General features: G+C 35.5%; 1 protein-coding gene across 1 annotated transcript; it reads right to left on the reverse strand.

The window, feature by feature from the left end:
• Positions 1–7,133: 7,133 nt before the first annotated feature.
• On the reverse strand, positions 7,134–8,783 carry LOC132638266 (F-box/FBD/LRR-repeat protein At1g13570-like). Its single transcript, XM_060355215.1, has 2 exons — positions 7,586–8,783; positions 7,134–7,499 (listed from the first exon to the last, which is right to left on the reverse strand). The coding sequence occupies exon 1, from the start codon at positions 8,654–8,656 to the stop codon at positions 7,748–7,750; it is 909 nt and encodes a 302-aa protein (XP_060211198.1). The 5' UTR covers positions 8,657–8,783; the 3' UTR covers positions 7,134–7,499; positions 7,586–7,747.
• Positions 8,784–22,828: the final 14,045 nt, after the last annotated feature.

The following is a 22,828-nucleotide window of genomic DNA, read 5'->3' on the forward strand; positions in this document are numbered from 1 at the left end:
ATCACAATGAATTAAAATAGGAGGAATTGGTTTTTCAAAATAAGGAATTTGAAATAATAAATCTCTTAACCAATTCGCTTCTTCACTAGCTGAAGCTAAAGCAATTAGTTCAACCTCCATGGTAGAGTTAGCAATAATAGTTTGCTTTTTTGATTTCCAACAAATAGCACCACCTGCCAACGTAAAAATATAACCAGTGGTAGAACAGGAATCACCAGATAAAGTGTTCCAATCTGCATCAGTAAAGCCTTCAAGTACAGCAGGATATTTTTTATAAAATAACCCATAGGTTTTTGTACCAACTAAATATTTCATAACTCTCGTTATGGCATGCCAATGTTCACTACCTGGCTTGCTTGTAAACCTGTTAAGTACTCCAACTGCATACGCAATATCAGGCCTAGTGCAATCAGTCACATATCTCAAACTTCCAATTAAGCTAGCATATTCCTTTTGATTTATCACATCATTGTCACTTTGAACAGGAAACAAGTGAACACTTGAATCAAAAGGAGTTATAACATGCTTGCAATCAAGAAAGTTATATTTTTTTAAGATTTTCTCAACATAATGTGACTGGTCAAGGAATATTCCATCACATGTTTTAGTAATTTTTATTCCAATAATTAAATTTGCCTCACCAAGATCTTTCATGTCAAAATGGCTTCTAAGAATATTTTTAGTTTCATCAATACCATTCATGTTAGAGCCAAAGATCAATAAATCATCAACATAGAGGCAAACAATAACATGTGAATTATTCCAAGACTTGTGATAGATGCAATTATCACATTCGTTTGTTTTAAAACCATTTTCAATCATGCAGGAATCAAATTTCTCATGCCATTGCTTTGGTGCCTGTTTCAAGCCATATAGGGATTTAGTAAGTTTACACACTTTGCTTTCTTGGCCTGCTTCAATAAAACCTTCGGGTTGTTCCATATAAATTTCCTCATTTAGGTCCCCATTTTAAAAAGCAGTTTTTACATCCATTTGGTGAATGTGCAAATCAAAAATTGCAGCAATAGCAATTAAAAGCCTTATGGATGTAATTCTAGTTACCGGAGAAAAAGTATCAAAAAATTCTAGGCCTTCTAGTTGTTTAAAACCTTTAGCAACTAGTCTAGCCTTATATTTATCAACAGAGCCATCCGGTTTTAACTTTTTCTAAGGACCCATTTACACCCAATTGTTTTACAATCCGGTGGTAAATCAACTAACTTCCACGTTTTATTGGAAATAAGTGATTCCATTTCATCATTTACAACCTCTTTCCAAAAAATAGCATCATGTGAAGATGAAGCTTCTTGTAAATTGAGAGGGTCATTTCCAACATTAAAAACATAAAAATCAGAACCAAAATCTTTTTATACTCTAGCTCTTTTACTTCTTCTTAACTCAAAATCATCACTTTCTTTATTTTTCAAAACAGAAGTAGAAGAGCTAGGTAGTGACAAAATATTTTCATTAGTCCTATGACCCCCACTATTTTTAGAATCAAATGGAAATTTATTTTCATGAAAAATAGCATTTCCTGATTCTATTATTATATTATCTTCAAGATTAAAAAATCTATAAGCTGTACTATTTGAAGCATAACCAAGAAAAGCACAAGTAGTAACTTTTTTACCTAATTTACTTATTTTGGGATCCATTAGCCTTACATAAGCTAGACAACCCCAAACTCTTAGATATCCCAAATTTGGCTTGTGACCTCTCCACAACTCAAATGGTGTTAATTTAGTCTTTTTATGAGGCACACGATTCAACACATAACAAGTAGTTAAAATAGCTTCACCCCAAAAATTTAAAGGTGCACTAGACTCAATAAGCATGGCATTTGTCAACTCAACCAAAGTTCTATTTTTTCTCTCCGCTACACCATTAGATGCAGGAGAGTAAGGTGGAGTAGTTTCATGAATTATTCCCAACGATCTAACAAAAGAATTAAACTCGTTAGACTCATATTCACGGCCTCTATCACTTCTAATTCTTTTTATTTTTCTACCAAACTGATTTTCAACTTCATGGAGATAAATTTTAAAATTTTCAAAAGCATTACTTTTATTTTTCATCAAGAGAACATATGTATACTTGGAAAAATCATCAATAAAAGTAATAAAATATCTATTTCCTCCACGAGTTAAAGTTCCTCCAAGTTCACAAATATCAGTATGAATTAACTCTAATAATTCAGTTTTTCTTTCAACTTGAAAATGAGGCCTTTTTGTGATTTTGGCTTTACTACAAGCTTCACATTTTTCAAAATCCTTTTTAATCATTGGGATTAATCCTAAACTACTCATGATTCCCACATAACGATTATTAATATGACACAAACGAGCATGCCAAAAATTAGTGGAAGAAAGCATGTAAACAGAATTAGTAACTTTATTCATCTCAACATTCAACTTAAACATTCCATCACAAGCATACCCCTTTCCCACAAAAATACCTTTTTTCACTATTACATATTGATCAGACTCAATAATTTTTTTGAAGCCTGCTTTATTAAGAAGAAAACTAGACATCAAATTTTTTCTCATGGAAGGAGTAAAAAGTACATCTTTTAGAGTTAACACCCTTCCTGAGGTCAAGCTCAACTCGACATCTCCCTTTCCAAGCACTTGAGTAGTGTGAGAATCACTAAGCATTATGGTTTTGGGCTCCTCAAATGGAGTATACACTTTGAACCAATCTTTGTCATAGCAGACATGACGGTTTGCACCAGAATCAGCCCACCATCCATCAACATTTTCAACCATATTTATGTCTGTTATCACCGCCACAAGTGGCTCTTCGGTAACGTTCGCCTGAGGTGTAGGACCACGTTTCCGAAACTTGCAAAATCGAGCAATATGCCCACTCTTGCCACAGAAAAAGCATGGTCCTCCATTTTGTGTTTGTTGATTTTGTGCTTGGTTGATACCACCATTATTTTTCTTGAGAGGTCTACCATTATTTTTCTTGAATATTTTCTTCTTAGGTTTCATAGAGGTATTTTTGTTAGCATTAGGAGCAACATTATTTGAAGTAATTAAATTTACCTTATTTGTGACGGGTTGTAAGTTGCTCTCTTCCGTTTGTAAAAGTGCATCTTGGCCCCTTGCTTCTTCCTCCATGCGGATTCGCATTATCAACGTCTCAAGAGAGGTTTCCTTTTGTTTGTGGCGCATGATTTTTTGAAATTCCTTCCATGAAGGTGGAAGTTTATCTATTATGCCACAAACAATAAGGTTATCTCCAATTTTTATCTCCTCGGACCTGAGCTCTCCAACGATCATTATAAAATCTTGGGCTTAGTCTACCACTGATTTGTTGTCCACCATTTGGAAACGGAAAAATCTACTAGCAGCATATTTTTTCGCTCCAGCCTCCTCGGTATCATATTTACTCTGCAACGCTTTCCAAATTTTCTTTGCAGTAGAGTAAGTTCTATCATAATAATCATAAAAATTATCTGATAGACAATTAAGTAAATAATACAGACACTTGTATGAATCTTCATCGTACTTTTCAGTTTTTTCTTGAAGAGAAATAAGTTCTTCATCATTCATGGAACCGTTGTCTATTTTATTTGGATTCTTCTCAGTTAACACATAAGAAACATTGAGAAGGCTTAAGTAGAAAAGTACTTTACCCTTCCATCTCTTAAAATGAGTACCGTTGAACCGAAATGGCTTGTTTAGATCTCCTACTTTGACATCCGCCGATTTTTCAATTGTAGCCATTTGAATCTCCTTAAAATTGTTGGTGATATTGCAATGAAATTACAATTACAATTGAAAAATAAAAATGAAGAAATAAAAATTTCTTAGGCTGAGGCACGAATATCTCGCTCTCATTAAGGAGATTCAAGCCCACTGCAGTAAATTTACCGGTCCAACAGTAATCTTTCTGACTTGTCCCCTCCAGGATACAACAACCCGATCACGTCGTATAACTCAACAAACTCTGGACAAGATGTTGAGTCCAAAGCTCCACCAATAGAAGAACACCTTCCTTCAACTAATAAACTCTTTTATTTTTTACTTACCTCACTTTTTATGAATTCTTCAAAGAATCTATATTTTCTTTTCTCTCTACACACACAAGTTAAGGATGATACCTTATTTATAGGTGAATAATAAGTAGGAGTTACAAGAATAATGGTCACATTATGGTCATTGTATGCCATTAACAAACGTGAGAACTAAGACTACATTTGTTCCCTATTGTGGTTGCCTAAAACGTGAGAAATTTATACCAAATTTGTGTCTTTTGTGGCTGCCATGGTCTTCACATTTTTTTTACCACAAAAAATGTGAAAGACATGGTCAACTTTTGTGGCTGCCCAAATGAAAAAAAAGTTGCATGGCAAGGCACAAAAACGTGAGGAACTTGGACAAAATGTGAAAGACATTTGTAATATTAAAATGCTCAAAAAACCTTACAGATAGAATTGTTGAAACTAATAACAAGCAGCTAGTTTGTTCGGTGAAAAGGTGATGGTAAGCATTTTCTGCCAAAATAGAAAAACTGAAATGTCCTAACAGCTATTGATAGAAAAATAATCTTCTCTATTATTTTAAAAGCATGAATATAAATATTGGTTGACCAAAATACTCTTCAAATATTGAACGACTTTTATACCCTTAACGAGCTCTAATCCTATTTCTTTTTGAACATATGTCTTAAACCTAAAAGAACGACTATTAATTCTAAGTTCAACTTTTTAGCTATTTTGGCTATTATGTCTTACTCATTCTTGAATTCGATCCTTATAAGTCATTATAGGAATATTACATGAAAAAGAAATCTTTGAACCACCTTTTTTATAGAGTTTCATTGGCACATTTATCTTTGCCGCAAGAATATGTTAAAGGTCATATTAGGTTACAATTTAATTACTGAGATGAGTTCTAAACACACAATCATCTGATTTTATTTTTTTTTATAAAAAAAATGAACACAATCATCTGATTAATTGCATATCACGTGTTGTTTTTACATCTTTAGGGTTTAAAAGTTATGTTTAGTTTGCCTCTAATTTATAGTGCTTCCTAATTTAGTAACAAAGTAGTACATATATTTTTCTTTTTTGCTTCTAATGTTTTTGGTGTTTTATGATAATGTGCTGGTATTGACTATTGAGTACGATTGGATTTATTCGCAAGGATTTAATTGTTAGTTAATATGCATATTTCCTTTAGGTTACAATCTAATTAACCATTCTGATGCTTAAAAAATGTGTTTTGATTCAGAACACTTGTCTTTTATTAATGTTATTACATCAATTGTGTTTATACAATAATTTCCTTTTTTTATGCAACTTTACAATACAATTTACATGGTATTATCGTGCTACGCAATCGTAGAAACTGGTTTACATAAAAAGGACGATTGACTTTATAGAAATCGCTTAGAGATGGTCACGACAATAAAACCTACGTGGGAGGGACATATATGTATGTAAGGAAAAAAAAAAAAAGAATGAAAGCAAAGGGGTGTCAATAGTTTTTAAGAAACCGACTTAACCGACCGAACCGAACCGATTTTTACATTTTCTTTAAGAAAACCGACGGTTTTTACATAAATTTAAAACCTTACTGTATAATTAGGTTGGTTTTTATTTTTATAAAAATAAACCGAAAAGATACCGAACCGTACCGAATATATTTATATGTAAATATATTTTATATAATAAGTTTAAATATAATAAAATATTAAAATTTTCGCCTTAGGCCTGGGTGATGGAAACAACTATTAGCCGGTAACATAATTAACACCCAAGGTACTAACACTGAAACCTATTATACTACTTCTATATATTAAAACTCAATTGGTTCTGGGATCTCAATAATTAACATGTAAGCTACAAGGTAATAGAATGATTTTGGATAGCGAACTACAAGATATTAGATATCTTTCTCTCGTATGATTTAAATTATATTTCTCTTATTGGATACTTAATCTTAGTAGACTCAGTTCTTGAGTCTCATCTTGATTGATTTCTTTCCACTTGTGTGATTGAAATTATATTTTTTTCTTTGCTTAACATTGTTTTACACTATCGTAAAATAGTGAGATCAATCCCTTTCTTGTCGTCTTTCATGTTTTCTTGAGTCATCACTTTTTAAACAGTAAAAATGTCTACAGAGTTTGTGTCAAAGTCCAACCGGCATGGTATTGTATTCTAACTTTTACTAATGATTTTTACATGAAGTTTTTGTTTTTAAAAAGATACCGAAAATTAACCGAACCGTACCGATATCGAAGAAAAACTGAGATGATGGGACGGTTTCGAAAAGTCTAATAATTTTGGTTATACTAAATAAAATAACCGAAAAATCAGTATGTTATAATTTTTATAAAATAACCGCTCGAACCGTACCATTGACACCCCTAAAGAAAGAGAGAAAAGACAAAAATTACCAAGGAAAACAGTGGAAATATAAATAATACTAATTTATTGTTGAAGATTTTTTTTTTCTTTTTGGGTCCTCTCTTTTAGGAATGCTTAAAAGATACAGTTGTTGAAGATTCATAATTGTTTCCCCCCACTTGAATTGAATTCCTATAAACCTTTCGGAAATCACTATACTCTCTTAAAACCATAGATTTTCTTACTCTAATTTGCTAAATTGGTGAAAATACGAGGAGGTTCAACTCTCACCAATTCCCCTAGAACTTGTTCCACCTAAGCATCCTCAAATGTACCACCTAAGCCCCAATCCAAACAACCTGCTTCTTCTCTAATTAGAAAATTCGAGATGGTAACCGACATTGAAAAGAAAGTAGAATAGAATCAAATTAAATGTTATTCACTAGCATTAAGTAGGTTATGCTTTCAAATAAGGGGTTTGGGTTTGAGTAAAAGCTATCGGGCATATACAAATGTGTATATAGCCCTACACATGTCTTTTTAATTCGTAGGTACGGGTCTCTAATGGTTGAGGGCCAAATTTGTTCAAAAGGGTAATGGTTGGCTAATATATAGTCAAATACTCAAGATATATGAACAACTTTAGAAAATAGAGGGGCAAATATGACCCTTTTCCATTAATTAGATTTATATAAGTATCTTAGGCAACACAAACAGTGCATAACAGGCAAATCCAAACTCAAGAATTGCTGCAATAGCTCCACAAACAAAACAAAAACCAATAATAATAAAATATCCCTCTCTTGCACCATCAACAAAACTAATACTAATCTTCTACATCAACTTCATCAACTATGATTTCAACATTGGGTGATGCTCGGTGGAATTGTTTCATCTTATCCGTCAGTTGTTTACCCGTCTGAATGAGGAGACATGAATACTTCCAAATGGAAATTTCCTCAAGTACAGGTGCATATGCTAATATAGACCTCACAAATTCAATTTCCATCTCAAGACCACTAAACATACACATATACACTCTTTGAAGCATCTTCACAACACCACACAAGCTTGATTGGTCTCGTAAGGATTGTACAATAGGTTCGGCAACATCGTTCATTGTGTTCATTGTTTCCTAAAGAATATCAGGAAGTGGTCAGCCTGGGTTCACACGAAAAAAATTAAATCACCTTAATGGGAAAAAAAGGAGAGAGTGATTACACATTCAATAGTCAACTCCTGTAATTTGGGGCAGCTTGAAATCAAGTAAATAACACATGAAACCTCCTCAACGGTTCTAAATAACATTCCCCCAATTCTAAGAGATTTGACATTGCTCAGAGTAGTCAGAGCGTTCTCCGGCAGACCTCCCATCATCAAGTACTAGAAGCATGTGAAAAAATTGTTAAAGATACAAATCAGATGCATCATTTGGTTATAATAAGTGCCAAACTTCGCTAAACTATAATAACTAATACCACAAATGCTCATTACCTTCAATAAAAAACCACCTATATCCAGTTCCATTAGGCGAGGCATGTAACAGAAGAATTTTGTAAGATTGGAACAAACAGGAGATGCATCCGCTGAAGCTGGTGAAGTAAGATACACATTAGCTTTCCTAAGCATAGGGGCGTTTTTGAAGCAGATGGACTTCGATGCTCCTCTGAAGTCAAAGCATTTGAGATTAACAGCATCAATTTCAAGGGTGTCAAAGTTTGTGCACCAACACAACCTCAATCTTTCAAGCAATGGGCTCCTGGAAATAAGATTCTTAAGTACTGCTGGAACAAAAGTGACATCCTTAAGATCAAGATTGATAAGCTTCTCAAATCCTTTGAAACCGGGTGGAGGGTGGAACAAGCACATACCAAGTTCCAGATGCCTTAGTTGCTTGAATGTAAAAAGGTGGGAAGGTAAATGATATCTATTGCGTGAGAATATCTGAAGGGTGAATTCTTGGACATTTTTCTTTGACAAGGAGACTATCCAGTGATCAATATCAGGAAAGCTTATCAAGTTAGAGCCGCTAAGTATAAAATTCAGTATTGGTCCTTTATGGAGTAATAGGACTTGGTAAATGATTGTGTTAGCTTCTTGCTCATGTGTAAGTGACCTGAAAAGGTGATAATCAAATGCAAGTTCTTGACGTGTGACCCATTTATACCTCCAGTCTTTTGACAATATACTGGTCTTCACTGCATCTTTCAAAGGCAAGCACCCTAGAATTCCGTCCAGAATATTACAGGGCAGATTGCTAATTGTATCTACACCTGATCTCGCACTTTTCATGGTCAAGTATTGACGAGTTTGCAGGCACTTCTGAAAGTCAAGAAAATCCGGGAAGTTAAGCAAAAGTACCAAGCAAATGCACTTCTCGATTTTCAAAGTATTCAATATTTCTCAATAGAATTTCGATATAAAGGCAATATGCAGTTGTTCAATGTTTTCAACTAGATGAATACATGAATACATATTTCAGCAGCATATACATAGCCTTATATGACTGATTGTTCAATGTCTTCAATTAGATACTTTTCTGTTTTTCCTATATCAGAGAGACAAAATAGACGTATGTAAGAGAGGAAAGAGCAGAAATTGGAAGATTGGAGGACCACGAACTTCATGCTGAGAGAACATTGTTAATATCAACAAATAAAGCCGAAAAACTCCTACTTAGGTTTCATTACTCTTCCCCAAATTAAGTCCATCTAACTTGTTGAAATTTTATATAATGATTTTCTTCCTCGCATTAGCCAGGGTTCCTCAAGGAAAATGCTGTTACTTTAATTTATTTTTCTTTCCAATTAAACTCACAGTTCACCATATATTTCCCAAATAGTCATGAGCCTTCGCCATTAATACATAACTGCCAAAAAGATATAAGTAAGACATATTTTATCTAATCACGTAGTTTCAGTAGATAAAAAAAGACTCAGGAGAGCTAGCACTATCAATTGGAACATATTAGAAACAAAAGTCGGAGCATGCCTCAGATAGAGCATCCACGCAGTGGCGGATGTAGATAGAGCCGAGGGGGTTCATCCGAACCCCCGAAAAATTACATTGTATATATAAGGTGAAAATTATTTTTTATGTATATATAGTAGACGTTGAACCCCCTTAGCTTCTTCATTTATGGCTTTTTTATATTTTTGAACCCCCTTGACATAAATCCTGGCTCCGCCACTGCATCCACGGGAAAGATGTTATGCAAGATTAGAATTCATCATGTAATATTCTCGTCTAATTTTAATTCCTTAAAGATTGCACAAGTAAAAAGCTTTATAAGGTATAGCACAAATTCACATGGTAAGCACGCCTTTTTGCTCAATGATGGCATAGCCCGAGTAATAAATCTGTGAGGTCTGTTAGGCCAAAGCGGACAATATGTACCATGGGCTTTGGAGGGAATAAGTGAATTTAGCTATTCAATTGCGAGGAACATCTAAAGAAATGGATTTTCTTCTCTAAACAGGACAACCAAAACACACTAGGAGGTGAAATTGAAAGAAAATTTTCATAAGCAATTTTTATTATAGGGAAGTTTGATGAATCTCGATGATGACCTGTTGTAAGGGATCAATTTATAATTCAAGAAAGTAATGGAGAGCAAGTAAAGTAAAATAAGCACATGGTGCATGAATACAAGATTTAGCACTTGGAGAAAATAAGGAGCAACCTGTAAACCTAGAGATTGTTAGAGCAAGAAGGCAAACAAACTTGATTCCGTAGTTATTTTCCTTCTCTAAATAGGGCAAAGGAAACAACAAATACGTTTGGAGACCGAATGTCTCATGTTTTTTTGCAATTCTTACCAATGCTTGTGTTTCAAATCATTAGTAAGCAAAAATAGGCTCCAAATAAACTCGGTAATTCCTTCGTGCAATATTGCTATCCAATTCACCAATACAAGACAATGATGTGGAATGAAAGTGGGAATTGCAAAGGGAACATCAAGGTGAAGGGGGCACGATCAGTTGATTTGATTCAAGAAAGAAGACAAAAAAGAAGGCAGATAAGAAGACAAAAAAGAAGGCAAATATACAACTTCTTACGTTAAAGAGAAATTAGAGAGAGCAACATAACTGAGTCGATAGACTTACATATATAGAGCCTGTTTGGATAGGCTTATGCCTATAAGTTGCAAACAGTTTATAAACTAAAAAAAATAAGTTGGGTAGTCTAACTTTTTTTTTTTTTTTTTGGCTTATCAGCTTATAAGCTGCTTTAGATAAGCTAAATGAAATGAGCCCAATTATTTTTTTGAGCTTATTTTAAGCGCAAAATGACTATAAGCTGATTAGCCAAACACTCAAAAAAGCTGAAATCAGCTTATAAGCAACTTATAAGTTACTTATAAGCCAATCCAAACGGGCTCATAGTAGAGATTGAAAACTGCCTCAACTTTTCACTGTCTCTTCGTTTCTTTTTCTTCAGTTGTCTGATGACGCTTAAATGGTGACTTTTAACGCGTAGCCTAATGCTTACCAGTTACCACAGTGCAGTTATGCAGGACAGATTAGGTTGAAATTTATTTATATTTTCTTATTTTTGTAAAGAAAATAAAAGGACGAATTAATTATTCTATCAAGTATGGTAGGATTTAAATAAGGCATAAACATAAATAGGCCCTCAAACTTAGTCTCAGCTGGCAAGTATGTCCTCCAATTTTGGGTGTACTCTAACTTTGGGTGTACACAAGTAGTCACCTCAACTTGTATAAAGCTGAACACGTAAACACAAATGCTGACACGACATTGACGTGACACATAAATTTTAAAGGTGTCTAAATGATTATTTTGTAAGTTCGAGTGTTCAACTGACAGAATGAAGATAGGTCAAGGTGCCTATTTGTGTACACACAAAGTTTGAGGGTATATTTGTCAGCTGAAGCTAAATTTGAGGGTATGTTTATGTATTATGCCTTTAAATAATGTTTGCAAATAATTCAAAAATCGGAAAGCGAAGAAATTCCACTTCTAATCATATAACTTGAATAAAACTCTCATAAACATGCTCCCTCTCTCTACTTCATGATTTTATCTTTTATATTTGGGATAAAGCATTGTCACCACTTTGAACTTTGATCAAAGTTGCTACGGCACATGTTACCTTTTCAGGGGTCCTATTAGCCCATTGAACTTTTATAAAACGAAATAAATATCACTCTAAGCATTGACGTGGCAAAGAGAGTGTATTTTTTTTTTAAAACCTGGCCACGTAGGCTGCTTATTTATTTATTACAAAAACCAAGTCTGTACAAACAAATAGGAAAGTGAATCTATTCTAGAAAGAAAGAGAAAATAAACCAAAGCAAAAGCCCTAATTTGGAAAGTGAAATGTGCTAATTGGAGATCAAAATCAGAGATCGATCTCTTTGCTACTATGAATCTAGTCCATTGAAGAGCTTGCAGCAGCTGAAAAAAAAAACTCCCCCTTCACTATTTTTTAAGGGACAGCTGAAAAGTCGATGGCCCGGGTTTGCAATCTAAAATGATGTCTATCCGGTATGTTTCTGTTTTCCGGTGTCGTCTTTGTTAATCTGCCTATGTATTCCTTCAATTTTGTATAAAGCCTCCTTCTAATGAAATCTGTAGCTGTTGTTGTTCCCTTGGTGGTATATCCCTGATTGTTTGTTGAAAATGTTTGTCCCCATTTGGATATCTCGATGTATGCTGATGCGTATGAATTTCGTTTTCTTTCCGCTGCTTGTTCCTTGGTTTTGTCTGCTGCAGTATGATGTCCCTTTGTTTCTGCATCCTATTTCTTCCATCTAATTTTTGTTCAAAGGGATGAGTATCTGTTGGTACTAATACCACCCATTTATTAATTATTAATGGAAAGCATATGATGCAATATATAAAGTTTCCTTCTTTGTTTTGTTGGGTTAGCTGCTTCTTGTTCCCCCCTACAGATGTTTAAAGCATGTGTATCTCTAATGTGTATTATCCCTGCAAAATGAAGCAAACAGTTAGTATAAAAGATTCCTATGCCCTCCTCCCATAGGATTTTAACATAGAAATTCAAGTACTTCTTCCCAATGGCTTTATTCATTTGCATTATCTTCTTCTCAAATATGGTAGTTGCATTTTATCATTGTTAATCAGTCTTCTCCCCTACTCTTCCATCTGGTGAAAAGAGGTAAAACACTGTCTTCCTTGATCCAGAGCCCTATTTGCAAGGTAATCAGCTAATTTGTTCCCTTCCCTTAGGATATGGTTCACATTAACCCTCATACAGATCATAAGTTCCCAGATCTCCTCTATTTGGGTAACAATTTGCCAAGGTACCTCCCAGACCTTATGGATCACCTTTTCCGACAATAGAGAATCAGTCTCTATAATAACCTGATTTACCTGTGATCCTCTCGAGTATTTTAGAGCTTTTAGTATAGCCATGGCTTCAGCTTGTGTGTTAGTGGTATATGCATCCTCCATCTCCTCTACTTGAGCATGTATAAGATCTCCTGAGCTAGTCCTGACACAAAAGCCCCAAGAACTTCTTCCTGGGTTGCCCCTGGAGGCCCCATCTCTGTTGCATTTGAGCCATCCTTCCTCAGGGAATTTCCACATTACCTGTTTGATCTTAACTTTGGGAGTATAAGCTTCTAACACTGCCACCAGTTCAAGCCATCTATATGGTGCATACTTGAAATTACTTCTTCTTACCTTCATGAATTGAACAATAGTATGCATGATCTGGTACATAAGCTTAACATGCGACATATTTCCCCCATGTTTAATAGCATTCCTTCTCTTCCATAACTCCCAAACAATAATTGCTAGAATAGCTTTAAACATATACCTTACATGAGGGTTCACTGGAGCTTCCCACCAAAGGTTGATAACTTGAGAAAGCTACAACCCCTGTATATTTAAGCCTACTAGTCTACTGAATTGTTGCCATATAAACTGAGCTGCTGGAGATTTTAAGAAATCATGTGAAAAGTTTTCAATCTCTGGATTATGGCAACATTAACATTTTGAAGGAAACTGGATTCCCCATTTCTTCACCACATCATCTAAGGGGACTTTAAATTTCCAGAATCTCCACATAAAGAAGGAAATTTTAATAGGAAGCCCTTTTATCCACATGTTATTATATAAAAGACTAGGCTCCTTTCTCTGTCTCACAAACTGATAAGCAGAACCAACTGTAAATTTGCCTCTAGCTTCTAACTTCCAGAAAGGTTTATCTACTGCATCTTGATTAGTTGGAGGTGTTACAGTGCTTAGGATATGTTCCACAATTTTATTAGGAATCAAATCCCTTAGCATGCCTTCATTCCATCCCCCTACATCTACTGCCTCATGTACTTGCACTACTGTTCTATCACAATCAAAATTAGTACCAGTAGTATGATATAAAGAACCTAGTCCAGTCCAGTTATCCAGCCAGAAATGAGAATTCCCCTGCTTTTGTTGCCACCAAATCTCATGCTCCACCAGATCCCTTATTTGTAACATCTTCCAAACATAAGTGCCTCTCTTCCATCCTACTAAAATAGCATGCTCCTTTTTGAAGTACTTATTGCTCAAAAACATTCTCCATAAAGACTGCTTTGTTCTAAAGTTCCACCATAATTTAGCAAAAAGGGCTTTAGACACATCTTGCAGACTTCTAAACCCTAGACCTCCTTCTTCATATGGATGACACAACACTGTCCAGGAGGTCCAGTGTTTACTGGAATTTCCTATAGAGTTACTCCAGAAGAATTTTGCAAACATCCTATGCAAATTAGCTAAGACCCCAGTAGGTGGATCAAAAGTTGACAACAGATGAATGGGCATAATTGTAACACATGCTTTATCAGAGTGATTCTGCCTCCAATAGAAAGCAATTTTCCAATCCATGAGAACAACCTATTACTTACCTTGTCAGAAATCTCTTTATAGTGCTCAATTCCTTCTGCTATAGTAAATGGGCACCCCTAAGTATGTGAAGGGGAATTCTTTCCTTGGTATCCTTGTAACATTATTCACCAATGTCACAGCAATCTCTGGAGCTTTCTCATGCATGTACACTGCACTTTTTGTTTTATTGATCCTCTGGCCACTGGTCTTTTCGTATTCAGTCAGAGTCTCCATCACTTTCTTCAAAGAATAGTCATCTGCAGAAGCAAAGATGATAGTATCATATGCACATGCAAGATGATTGATGTAGGGGCTCCATTTTGGCATTCCAAATCCTTTAAATTTTCCATCTTCGTGAAGGACATTTAAAGCTCTTGACATACACTCAGCCTCTAGGATAAACAAGGTTGGTGATAAAGGATCTCCCTGTTTCACCCCCCCCCCCCCCCCCCCCGTGGATTTAAAGAACCCTGAGGCTATCCATTAATAAGGATGGAGTACCAGTTATTTGAAATAATTCTAAACACCATATCAATCAGCAATTCTCCAAACCCCATTTGCCTCAGCACTTTAGTCAAAAATAGCCAGGAAACTCTATCATAAGACTTAGTCATATCCAATTTGATGACCACATTAGCTGGTTTTCCCCTAATTCTAATATCATGCACAATTTCCTGCACCAGAAGGATGTTCTCCACTATGCTTCTACCTTTCACAAAGCCAGCTTGTTGAGGTGAAATCAAGGCTAGAGGTAAGTGAACAAACCAGTCATGGATAATTCTCGAGAAAATCATACTTGTGAAATTGCTTATACTTATAGGCCTCAAGTCTGAAAATGTCATAATCTCATTTTTCTTAGGTATTAGGACCAGATTAGCGCAAGTAATGTATCTAGGTAGACTATGCCCACAGAAAAAGGCTTGTACCATATGCACCATGTCTTCAGCAATTATTTCCTAAGCATATTGAAAGAACTTCCCAGTGAATCCATCTAGTCCTCCTGCACTATTTGCATTTAACCCGAAAACTGCTCATTTCACCTCTTCTGTTTCTGTAATTTCATGAATCAACTGATTTTGTTCTATAGTGACCATCTGAGGTATATGCTTCAGGATATCAAAATCTGTTGGAATATGATCCTCAAAGAACTGGTCCTTGTAAAATCTGATTGCTTCCTGAATGATAGTATTTTCCTGCTCAAGCTAATTCCCACTAGAGTCCTAAATCTTCCTTATTTGCAACTTCTTTCTTTTCCCAGTTACATGAGCATGGAAAAATTTAGTATTCCTATCTCCATCTTTGAACCACTGCATCCCATCCTTCTGTTTCCAGAACTTCTCTTCCACTTCATAAAATCTGATGAGCTTTGCCTGTACTTTTTGTAGTCTCCCCCTATTTGAATTAGAGGGATTTTGTTCAAATTCCACCTCATGTACCTTAACCACCTCCTCTAATGTTGCAATTTGTTTGAAAATGTCTCCATATATATCTCTGCTCCACTTAGCGAATGCTTTACTGACTTGCTTCATTTTGTTGTGCACTTTAAAAAAAAAGGTCTAGACCAAAGTTTCTCACCCAGTTCTGTTTAACACCATCCAAGAAAGTATCATTTTCCACCCAAAAATTGAGAAATCTAAAAGACTTCTTAATGTTTCCGCTATCTTCCTTGTAATTAATCAGTAGAGGGGCATGGTCAGATCCTTGTTTAATTAGATGTTCAATTCCAGATTGGGAAATTTGTTCACAAGGGCCTGATTTCCCAAGCATCTGTCTTATCTTTTGAATATACATACCTCGTCTGATCTTCCATTCCACCAAGTATAAATACGACCAATGAAATTAAGATCCGAAAGTAGACATACATTCAAACAGTGTAAGAAGTCTTCAGTCTCCATAAATGACACTGGCAAACCACCAAACTTTTCAACCTCATCAAGAATTACATTGAAATCACCACCCACTAGCCAAGGATTATGAATCTGAGTAGATAGATAATATAAAGGATCCCATAACTCTATTCTAGTAGCTTTGTCAGTACTAGCATAGATTAATGAAACAGTGATCTCCTGCGGTCCATCTATCTGGCTCAGATGCAAAGTTAATACTTGAACAATATCCAAAATTACATCTACCTGAAAATCCTCCTTTACAAACACCCAGATCTTCCCATTGGTATTAGGCCAAGCTGTTCCCATTCCCAAACATTGTTTATACATGTTAATGTGTCTACTATGCTGAAAACATTCCATTAATGCAACAAAGTTAAATTGTTGTTGCATGTTCATTATGACTACCCTCTCAACGACCTGCTGCGTATTTACAGAACTTATATTCCATATCAATGAGTGATTCATTAATGAGATGATTTGGCAATATGTAGCCTTGTCTGCAACCCCCCCCCCCCCCCTCCTTGCTATTTTAGGAGGAACACTCTTATCTCTGATGGTTCTTGTGTGTCTGCTTTCTTTCCTTGCCTTTACTATGTGTTTAGGAGATATATCTCCTATATTGCCTGTAATTTCCTCATGCTGTGATTATGAGCTGTGTTCTACATAATCATCATCCCCAATATCAATTTGAGGTTTATCAATCTGCACACCTCCATGGTCCATTGCATGTGAGTTACTATTATCTTCCACTAGTCCCAACTCCTTTGTTTGCATCTCCAAGTTATCATTTGACTGGCCCCTCTCCTAGGTATTGTTTTGTGCATCACATATATCATCATTCTCTTTGTCATTGGTTTGTGATTGCTCTACTAATTGCACATATGGTTCTGGCTGTTTCATGGTGTGTTGAGCATCTCCTGTATTCATACTCTCAGTTGGCTTCCCATCTCTATTTGACTCTGCATCTTTTATTTGCTCACCTGGTTTATCTGGTGGCTTTTCCTCCAGTGGTGTCTCCTCAGTTGGTTTATGAATAATGCAAGCGTCTACATTATTCACACTCTCTGCTTCCATTTCTTTGCTTTCCTCTATGTGAATGCTATTCTCATTTTGCAGATTACTATCACTGACTTTGTTGTCATCAGAGATAGCAATCCTATCTTTATTACCTTCTGCATTATATTGTCCTTTTGTTGTGACCTTATCCTCTTGATTTTACTTTTTCTCCTTGCTTTCCTTCTCCTTATCTGGATGTTGCTCTTGTTGTTTGCCTTTGATTCCACTTTCTTTATCTTCTTGTTTTCCAAATGAATCCTCAACCCAAGGTTTGGAGGATTCTGCACCATTCTTGCCCTTTTCCTGAGACTTTTGTACTTCTTTTAAATTCTCTTCACTGTCTAAATCCACCAGAGAACTGAATTTATTATTGTTCTCAGTCCCCTTCTCCTTGCCTTCATACTCTTCACTTGCATTCTTCCCCTCTTTTTATCCTCTTTCTCTTTGTATGTCTGTATTATTGTTTTGTTTATTTTTCTTGCTGTGAACCACATTCCATTGTTTTTGTTCATTCATGTTTCTCACCATTTTGCCTGCTTTTAGAATCCTTGATGCATGTTTGCTTGCTTGTTCCTCATTTTTCCCTTTCCCCTTGCTTCCCTGATTGTATTGGTGTTGCTCATTAACTTTGTTTTCCAGGTTCGGTTGTTGTTTATCACCTTTGCTGCTCAAATTTGGCTGTTGTTTATCACCTTAGCTACCCAGATTTGGATGTTGTTTCTCAGAAGATATATTTGCTTTAGTTGTCAACTGTTTCTCCCTTTCCTTAGTCCCCTCGTCTAAATATTCTTCTTGCTCTGCATTTTCTTTTTCTGGTCTAAATTCTGGATATATATTCCAGCATCCCTCTATGTCATATCCTTGAAGTCTGCAATGTGTGCAATATTTTGGTAAGTAATCATATTGAATTTTTTGCCATTTTGATTTAATCTCTCTAGTTTCCTCATCAATACAATTGATTTGGATCCTTTTTGGCAATTCCTTCAATAAATCTACCTCCACTTTACCCTTGCACAACTTGACCTAGTCCGATTATTTGTAGCTTTATCAATCACTAATGGAGTTCCCACTGCTTTTTCCATAGAAAACATGGATTCTTTGTCAAAAAGATTAGTAGGGAGACCCGAAAATGATATCCATGATATTGCAACCGCAGTCTCTTCATCGGGATTGAATCATGGATCCCATTTCAAGAATCAAATTGGGAAGTATCTATTATGAACATGTAATTCTGATGCTCTGGACATTAATGCTGCATAATCCTCCAAACGAGATAGTCTAAGTAAAACGTGCCTTTCTTCAAGATACCCAATAGTGCAAGTTCCTTTGATCTCCAATTGTGTTGCCATGTTTTTCCTCAAAGTGTGTTGATTTGGTCTGCCATAGGAAAATTTAGCCACCACAGCGTATTCTAAGTTTTGTTGTAGACATAGGCACTCAAACTCCTCCTTCGTCCACATTATGGTTGGTTCTCCATGCAAATATGTAATAGGTTTAAGATCCATAGGCTCCACGGTCTCCATATTCACATTATTGTTTAGTGCCGCCAAGTACTTTGCTACAGGTGTTGGGTTTGTGGTAGGCTGACCAACCACTAGTGGTGGTTGGTTGCCAGCCGCCGTGGCCATTCAATTGGTTTCTGGTGTATAATAGGGTTTTATTTTTTCGCTAGGTTAGAGAGCTTTTTAGAGTGTATTTCACTCTCTTTGGGAGAATGAAAAGCATAAAAATTTGACACGTGTCATTTTTTAATTTGGGTACCTCATGTTTAATTACACCTAGTTAATTGTCATTAAAGCTTAAAGTTTTTTCTAAACTGAGTTATTTTTTTATATATATGAAAACAAAAATCTAGTCTTCCAGATGTAGTTTAAAACATGGGTTTTCCACATTTTTTAAAAATAATAAAATTCAGTTTTTTCACATTTTGACAAGAAAGAACACTTTTTCAGCCAGGCACATTATAATTTCCTCAAGCAGAGGAGTTCTCTTGATGCAAATGGAATATGTTATTCCGCTAAATTCAAAGAATTTGAGACTAGGGGCATCAACAATGAAGCTATCAAATGGAGTGCAGCAAACCAACCTTACACGCTCAAGTAATGAGCTGCTTGAAATGATGGGGGCTCACGGTCAAACCGAAAGATAAGGATAACAAGCCTACTAAAAGGTCAAGGTTAGGGACCTTGATGGATTAACAAAACTTGGTAAATAAAGTTTAAGCATAATACATAAATAAGCTCTTAAACTTGGCCTCAGCTGGCAAGTATGCCTCCAACTTTGGGTGTGCACAAGTAGGCACCTCAACTTGTAAAAAATTGAACACGTAAACACAAATGCTGACGTGACACATAAACATAAATTTTTTACAAGTTGATATGCCTACTTGTGCACACTCAAAGTTGGAGGGCATACTTACTAGCTGAGGTCAAGTTTGAGGGCCTGTTTATGTATTATGCCTAAATTTTATTGGCAAAGAGTCCTTTGTCAATGTTGAAAGTACGAGGGGGGGGGGGGGGGGGGGAGGGGTGAATTGTAACTTTTCGCACTGTCAGTCGACTAACTTAGAACACTAGTCGACTATAAAGTAATGCAGTAATAAAAGTGCAGAAAGTAAATGACACCAAATATTTCATACTGGTTCAGATTCAATGTGAATCCTAGTCCAATCCCCTTGGATTGCAAGGTTGTTCTCTACAGCTCTTTGTAAATGGATTGGTACAATAGTTTGTTTGAATGGAGCCCTTATGTATACACTCAAACACACGTAATATTTTTGATACAATGCATCACAAACTATAATATATCTCTCCTTTCTTTTTTGGTTTACACTATATCACTCAAGAATACAATGTTTGGGAAAAGTAAAGCAGAGAGCTTGAGAGTTTGAGACGAAAGTATGTTTTTCTTCATCTCTAGAGTCTTGAATATATAGTCTTCAAATCAACTAGCCGTTAGACTCTTTTTCAGCAGAGATGTCAACCCAAGAGAATTGATCTTTGTAAATTAGGAATATTGAGGATCCTAATTTCCAAGAATAAAGCAAGAGCTTATTAATCTGCAACGCTTCTTTCCTTCTGTGGCATCACCCTTATTTAGTAGATACTTGTTTCCTTATGTGTCCTTGATGGCTAATCAATGTTGTACAACTGCTGTCCTTATGTGTCATTTGCCTTGTTTGAATGGTACTTGTTTCCTTGTATATGTAGATTTAATTTAATGCTTGAATCTCCACGATTGTGCTGATTTGATTGATTTGAGTAAAATCTGATCCTTGTTCCAAAAATAAGCATGAGCTTATTTTCTTCGTGCCTTGAGATACTTTCCTTATGCAGCCGACTTGGGCTTATACTCCTTTGCAGCCGACTGAACTCTTTTTGTCCATTGGACTTTTATGTCCAATGGGTTTGGTTGAACCTTTGAGTATAGTACTTACACAACAATTTTTCATCATTAAAATCATAACACTAGAAATCCCCCCTTTTTTTATGATGACAAAAAAATACTCAAAGTAAGTGTAAGTGTAGTCAACTTCCCTGTTTAACTTGTTGATTCTAGTCCATGAATAATGCTCCCCTTAAATAGTTGACTCATCCAGACTTTGTAGTGCTTCCTTTTCTGCCCTTTTGGCATCAATCAAAAAGAGAAACACACAGCAAAACCAAAATAATAATAGACAGAGTAGAGGGATAATAGGGTTAGATCAGATGGCTGGATTGACCAGCACCAAAGGAGTCCAAAAAGGGCTGAACGAATAGCCACAAAATATAGTCTAGTTCTAGTAAGTACTAACAAAAATAACATAGTCAATATGGACTTATGTCCAAAACCAAAAAATTGTCTAAAACGAGCAGGTCATAACACAACTAGTCCTGCTCCCCTTCAGAGTGTTGCTCCTGCTGTTCCTCCTGCTGCCGCTGAGCAAAAGGCCTCAGGAAGTAAGCTAAGGTGTTAACCATAGCATCTTTCATGGCATCCAGAATTGAAGTCAACTTAGCAGGAAGGCCATCAACACTACCTTGCAATTGAGTAGCCAACTTACCTACTTCCCTTAAGCCACCATCAATCTTTATACACGGTTGAGCAACATCAGCACTTGCCTCCTTAGAGACATCCCTGACTTTTTCCATTTGAAAGTGAGTGGACACAAGGAGATCTTTAAGGGAATCAAGTTTGTCATCAAGGGTTGATAGTTTAGCAAGAATATCATAAGAGTGATCATAAGGGGGGTTCGATGAGGAAGGTTTAGATTGTTGGAAAATAGAAGGATAGGGGTTCTCAGGTTCCTTATCCACATCCTTCTTGAGAACCCAAGCATCATCCATACAAACATAGCTCATAATGACAAATGCGCTAGAGTCATAACATTGTCTAACAAAGATAGGAAGGTGGTCATCAAGATTAACATGATGGTCTTCAATAATACGAGTAATGAGCATACCATAGGGCAAATTAGTGGGATCAGAAGCAGATTCTAACATGTGGTTCATGACTAGGGAGGAGAGGTGAAGCTTACGTTTCTTAACCAAACAGTAGGTAAGGAGAGTATCACGTTGAGTGAGAGTTAACAAAGAGCCTACACAAGGCATGATGGTGGCGGCAACAATGTGAGCAAGTACACGGGTTTTAAAAGATAGATTTTTAGGGCCTAAGTGAGAGGGTAGAGAACCATCGATTCTAGAGAAATAGACCACTTGGCCTGTTCATAAGAAACTTCAAAATCTGATGGCTATGAATTACGAGGTAAAGAAGAAAACTAGAGCTTTTGATATTGAACATTTCTTCAAAGCCAGAATTATCAAACAAAATACGAATGCCAAAAACAAGGGTTTCAAGTTCATCATTCTTAGTAGCTCTAAGATTAGCATAAAACATGCGAATATGGTGTTCATAAACTCGAGGAGTGTTATACCCCATTTTAAACGGGTCAAATCGGAGTACAACATATTGGTGATTCCCAAATTATTTAATTTTAAGGAGTCGCCACCTAATTATTAACTAAGGTAAAGCTAAACTAAACCTCCGTTAATGGTCTGCTTAACTAATGTTATTCTAGGTAAGGGTTCTTGGTTATCCTAAAGGGATGGGGTTAGGCATCCTTTAAGATCCGCTAACTACGATTAACCGGTCAAACTTAGGTTATTTAATTAAGGCTAAAAATACAAATATAACATTTTAAATGTTTAGGAAAATAGTTTGTAAATATTATCAAGATTTCAAAAAATGGAGAATATAAGGCATTTTGACAAAAATAATATTTTTATATTTTATGGGTAATGTAAGAAAAAGTATTTCATCTTAAGTAATTAAGTGATTAAGTAAAAGATTTGCATTTGATAACACAATGGGTTTAATACTTAATGCTAACCGAATTTAATGAATACAAAGACATAAGTGGATATCATAATTAAACAAAGGGATTAACTAATTACGTCTCAAATGAAACGAATGAGGCATTATACGCAATCTTATCTTATGCGTTTAGAAAATTATTTTTTATTATTTTTTTAAAACAAAACAAAGAGTAAGTACGCTATTTTTTTAAGTATTCTAAATTTAAATATCATAAATTGTTTTAAAAATACGTTAAGTACGGTATGGTTTTAAATTATGTCATAGAATAAGTACATTATCTAAAATTAACTACCTTAAATGCGTTATTT

Source organism: Lycium barbarum, chromosome 4 (genome assembly GCF_019175385.1).
Source record: "Lycium barbarum isolate Lr01 chromosome 4, ASM1917538v2, whole genome shotgun sequence".
Classification (NCBI taxonomy): domain Eukaryota; kingdom Viridiplantae; phylum Streptophyta; class Magnoliopsida; order Solanales; family Solanaceae; genus Lycium; species Lycium barbarum.

What these genes read in the sequence shown, in the direction of transcription:
- LOC132638266 (XM_060355215.1), bottom strand. Translation starts at nt 8,656, where the DNA reads ATGAAAAGTGCGAGATCAGGTGTAGATACAATTAGCAATCTGCCCTGT.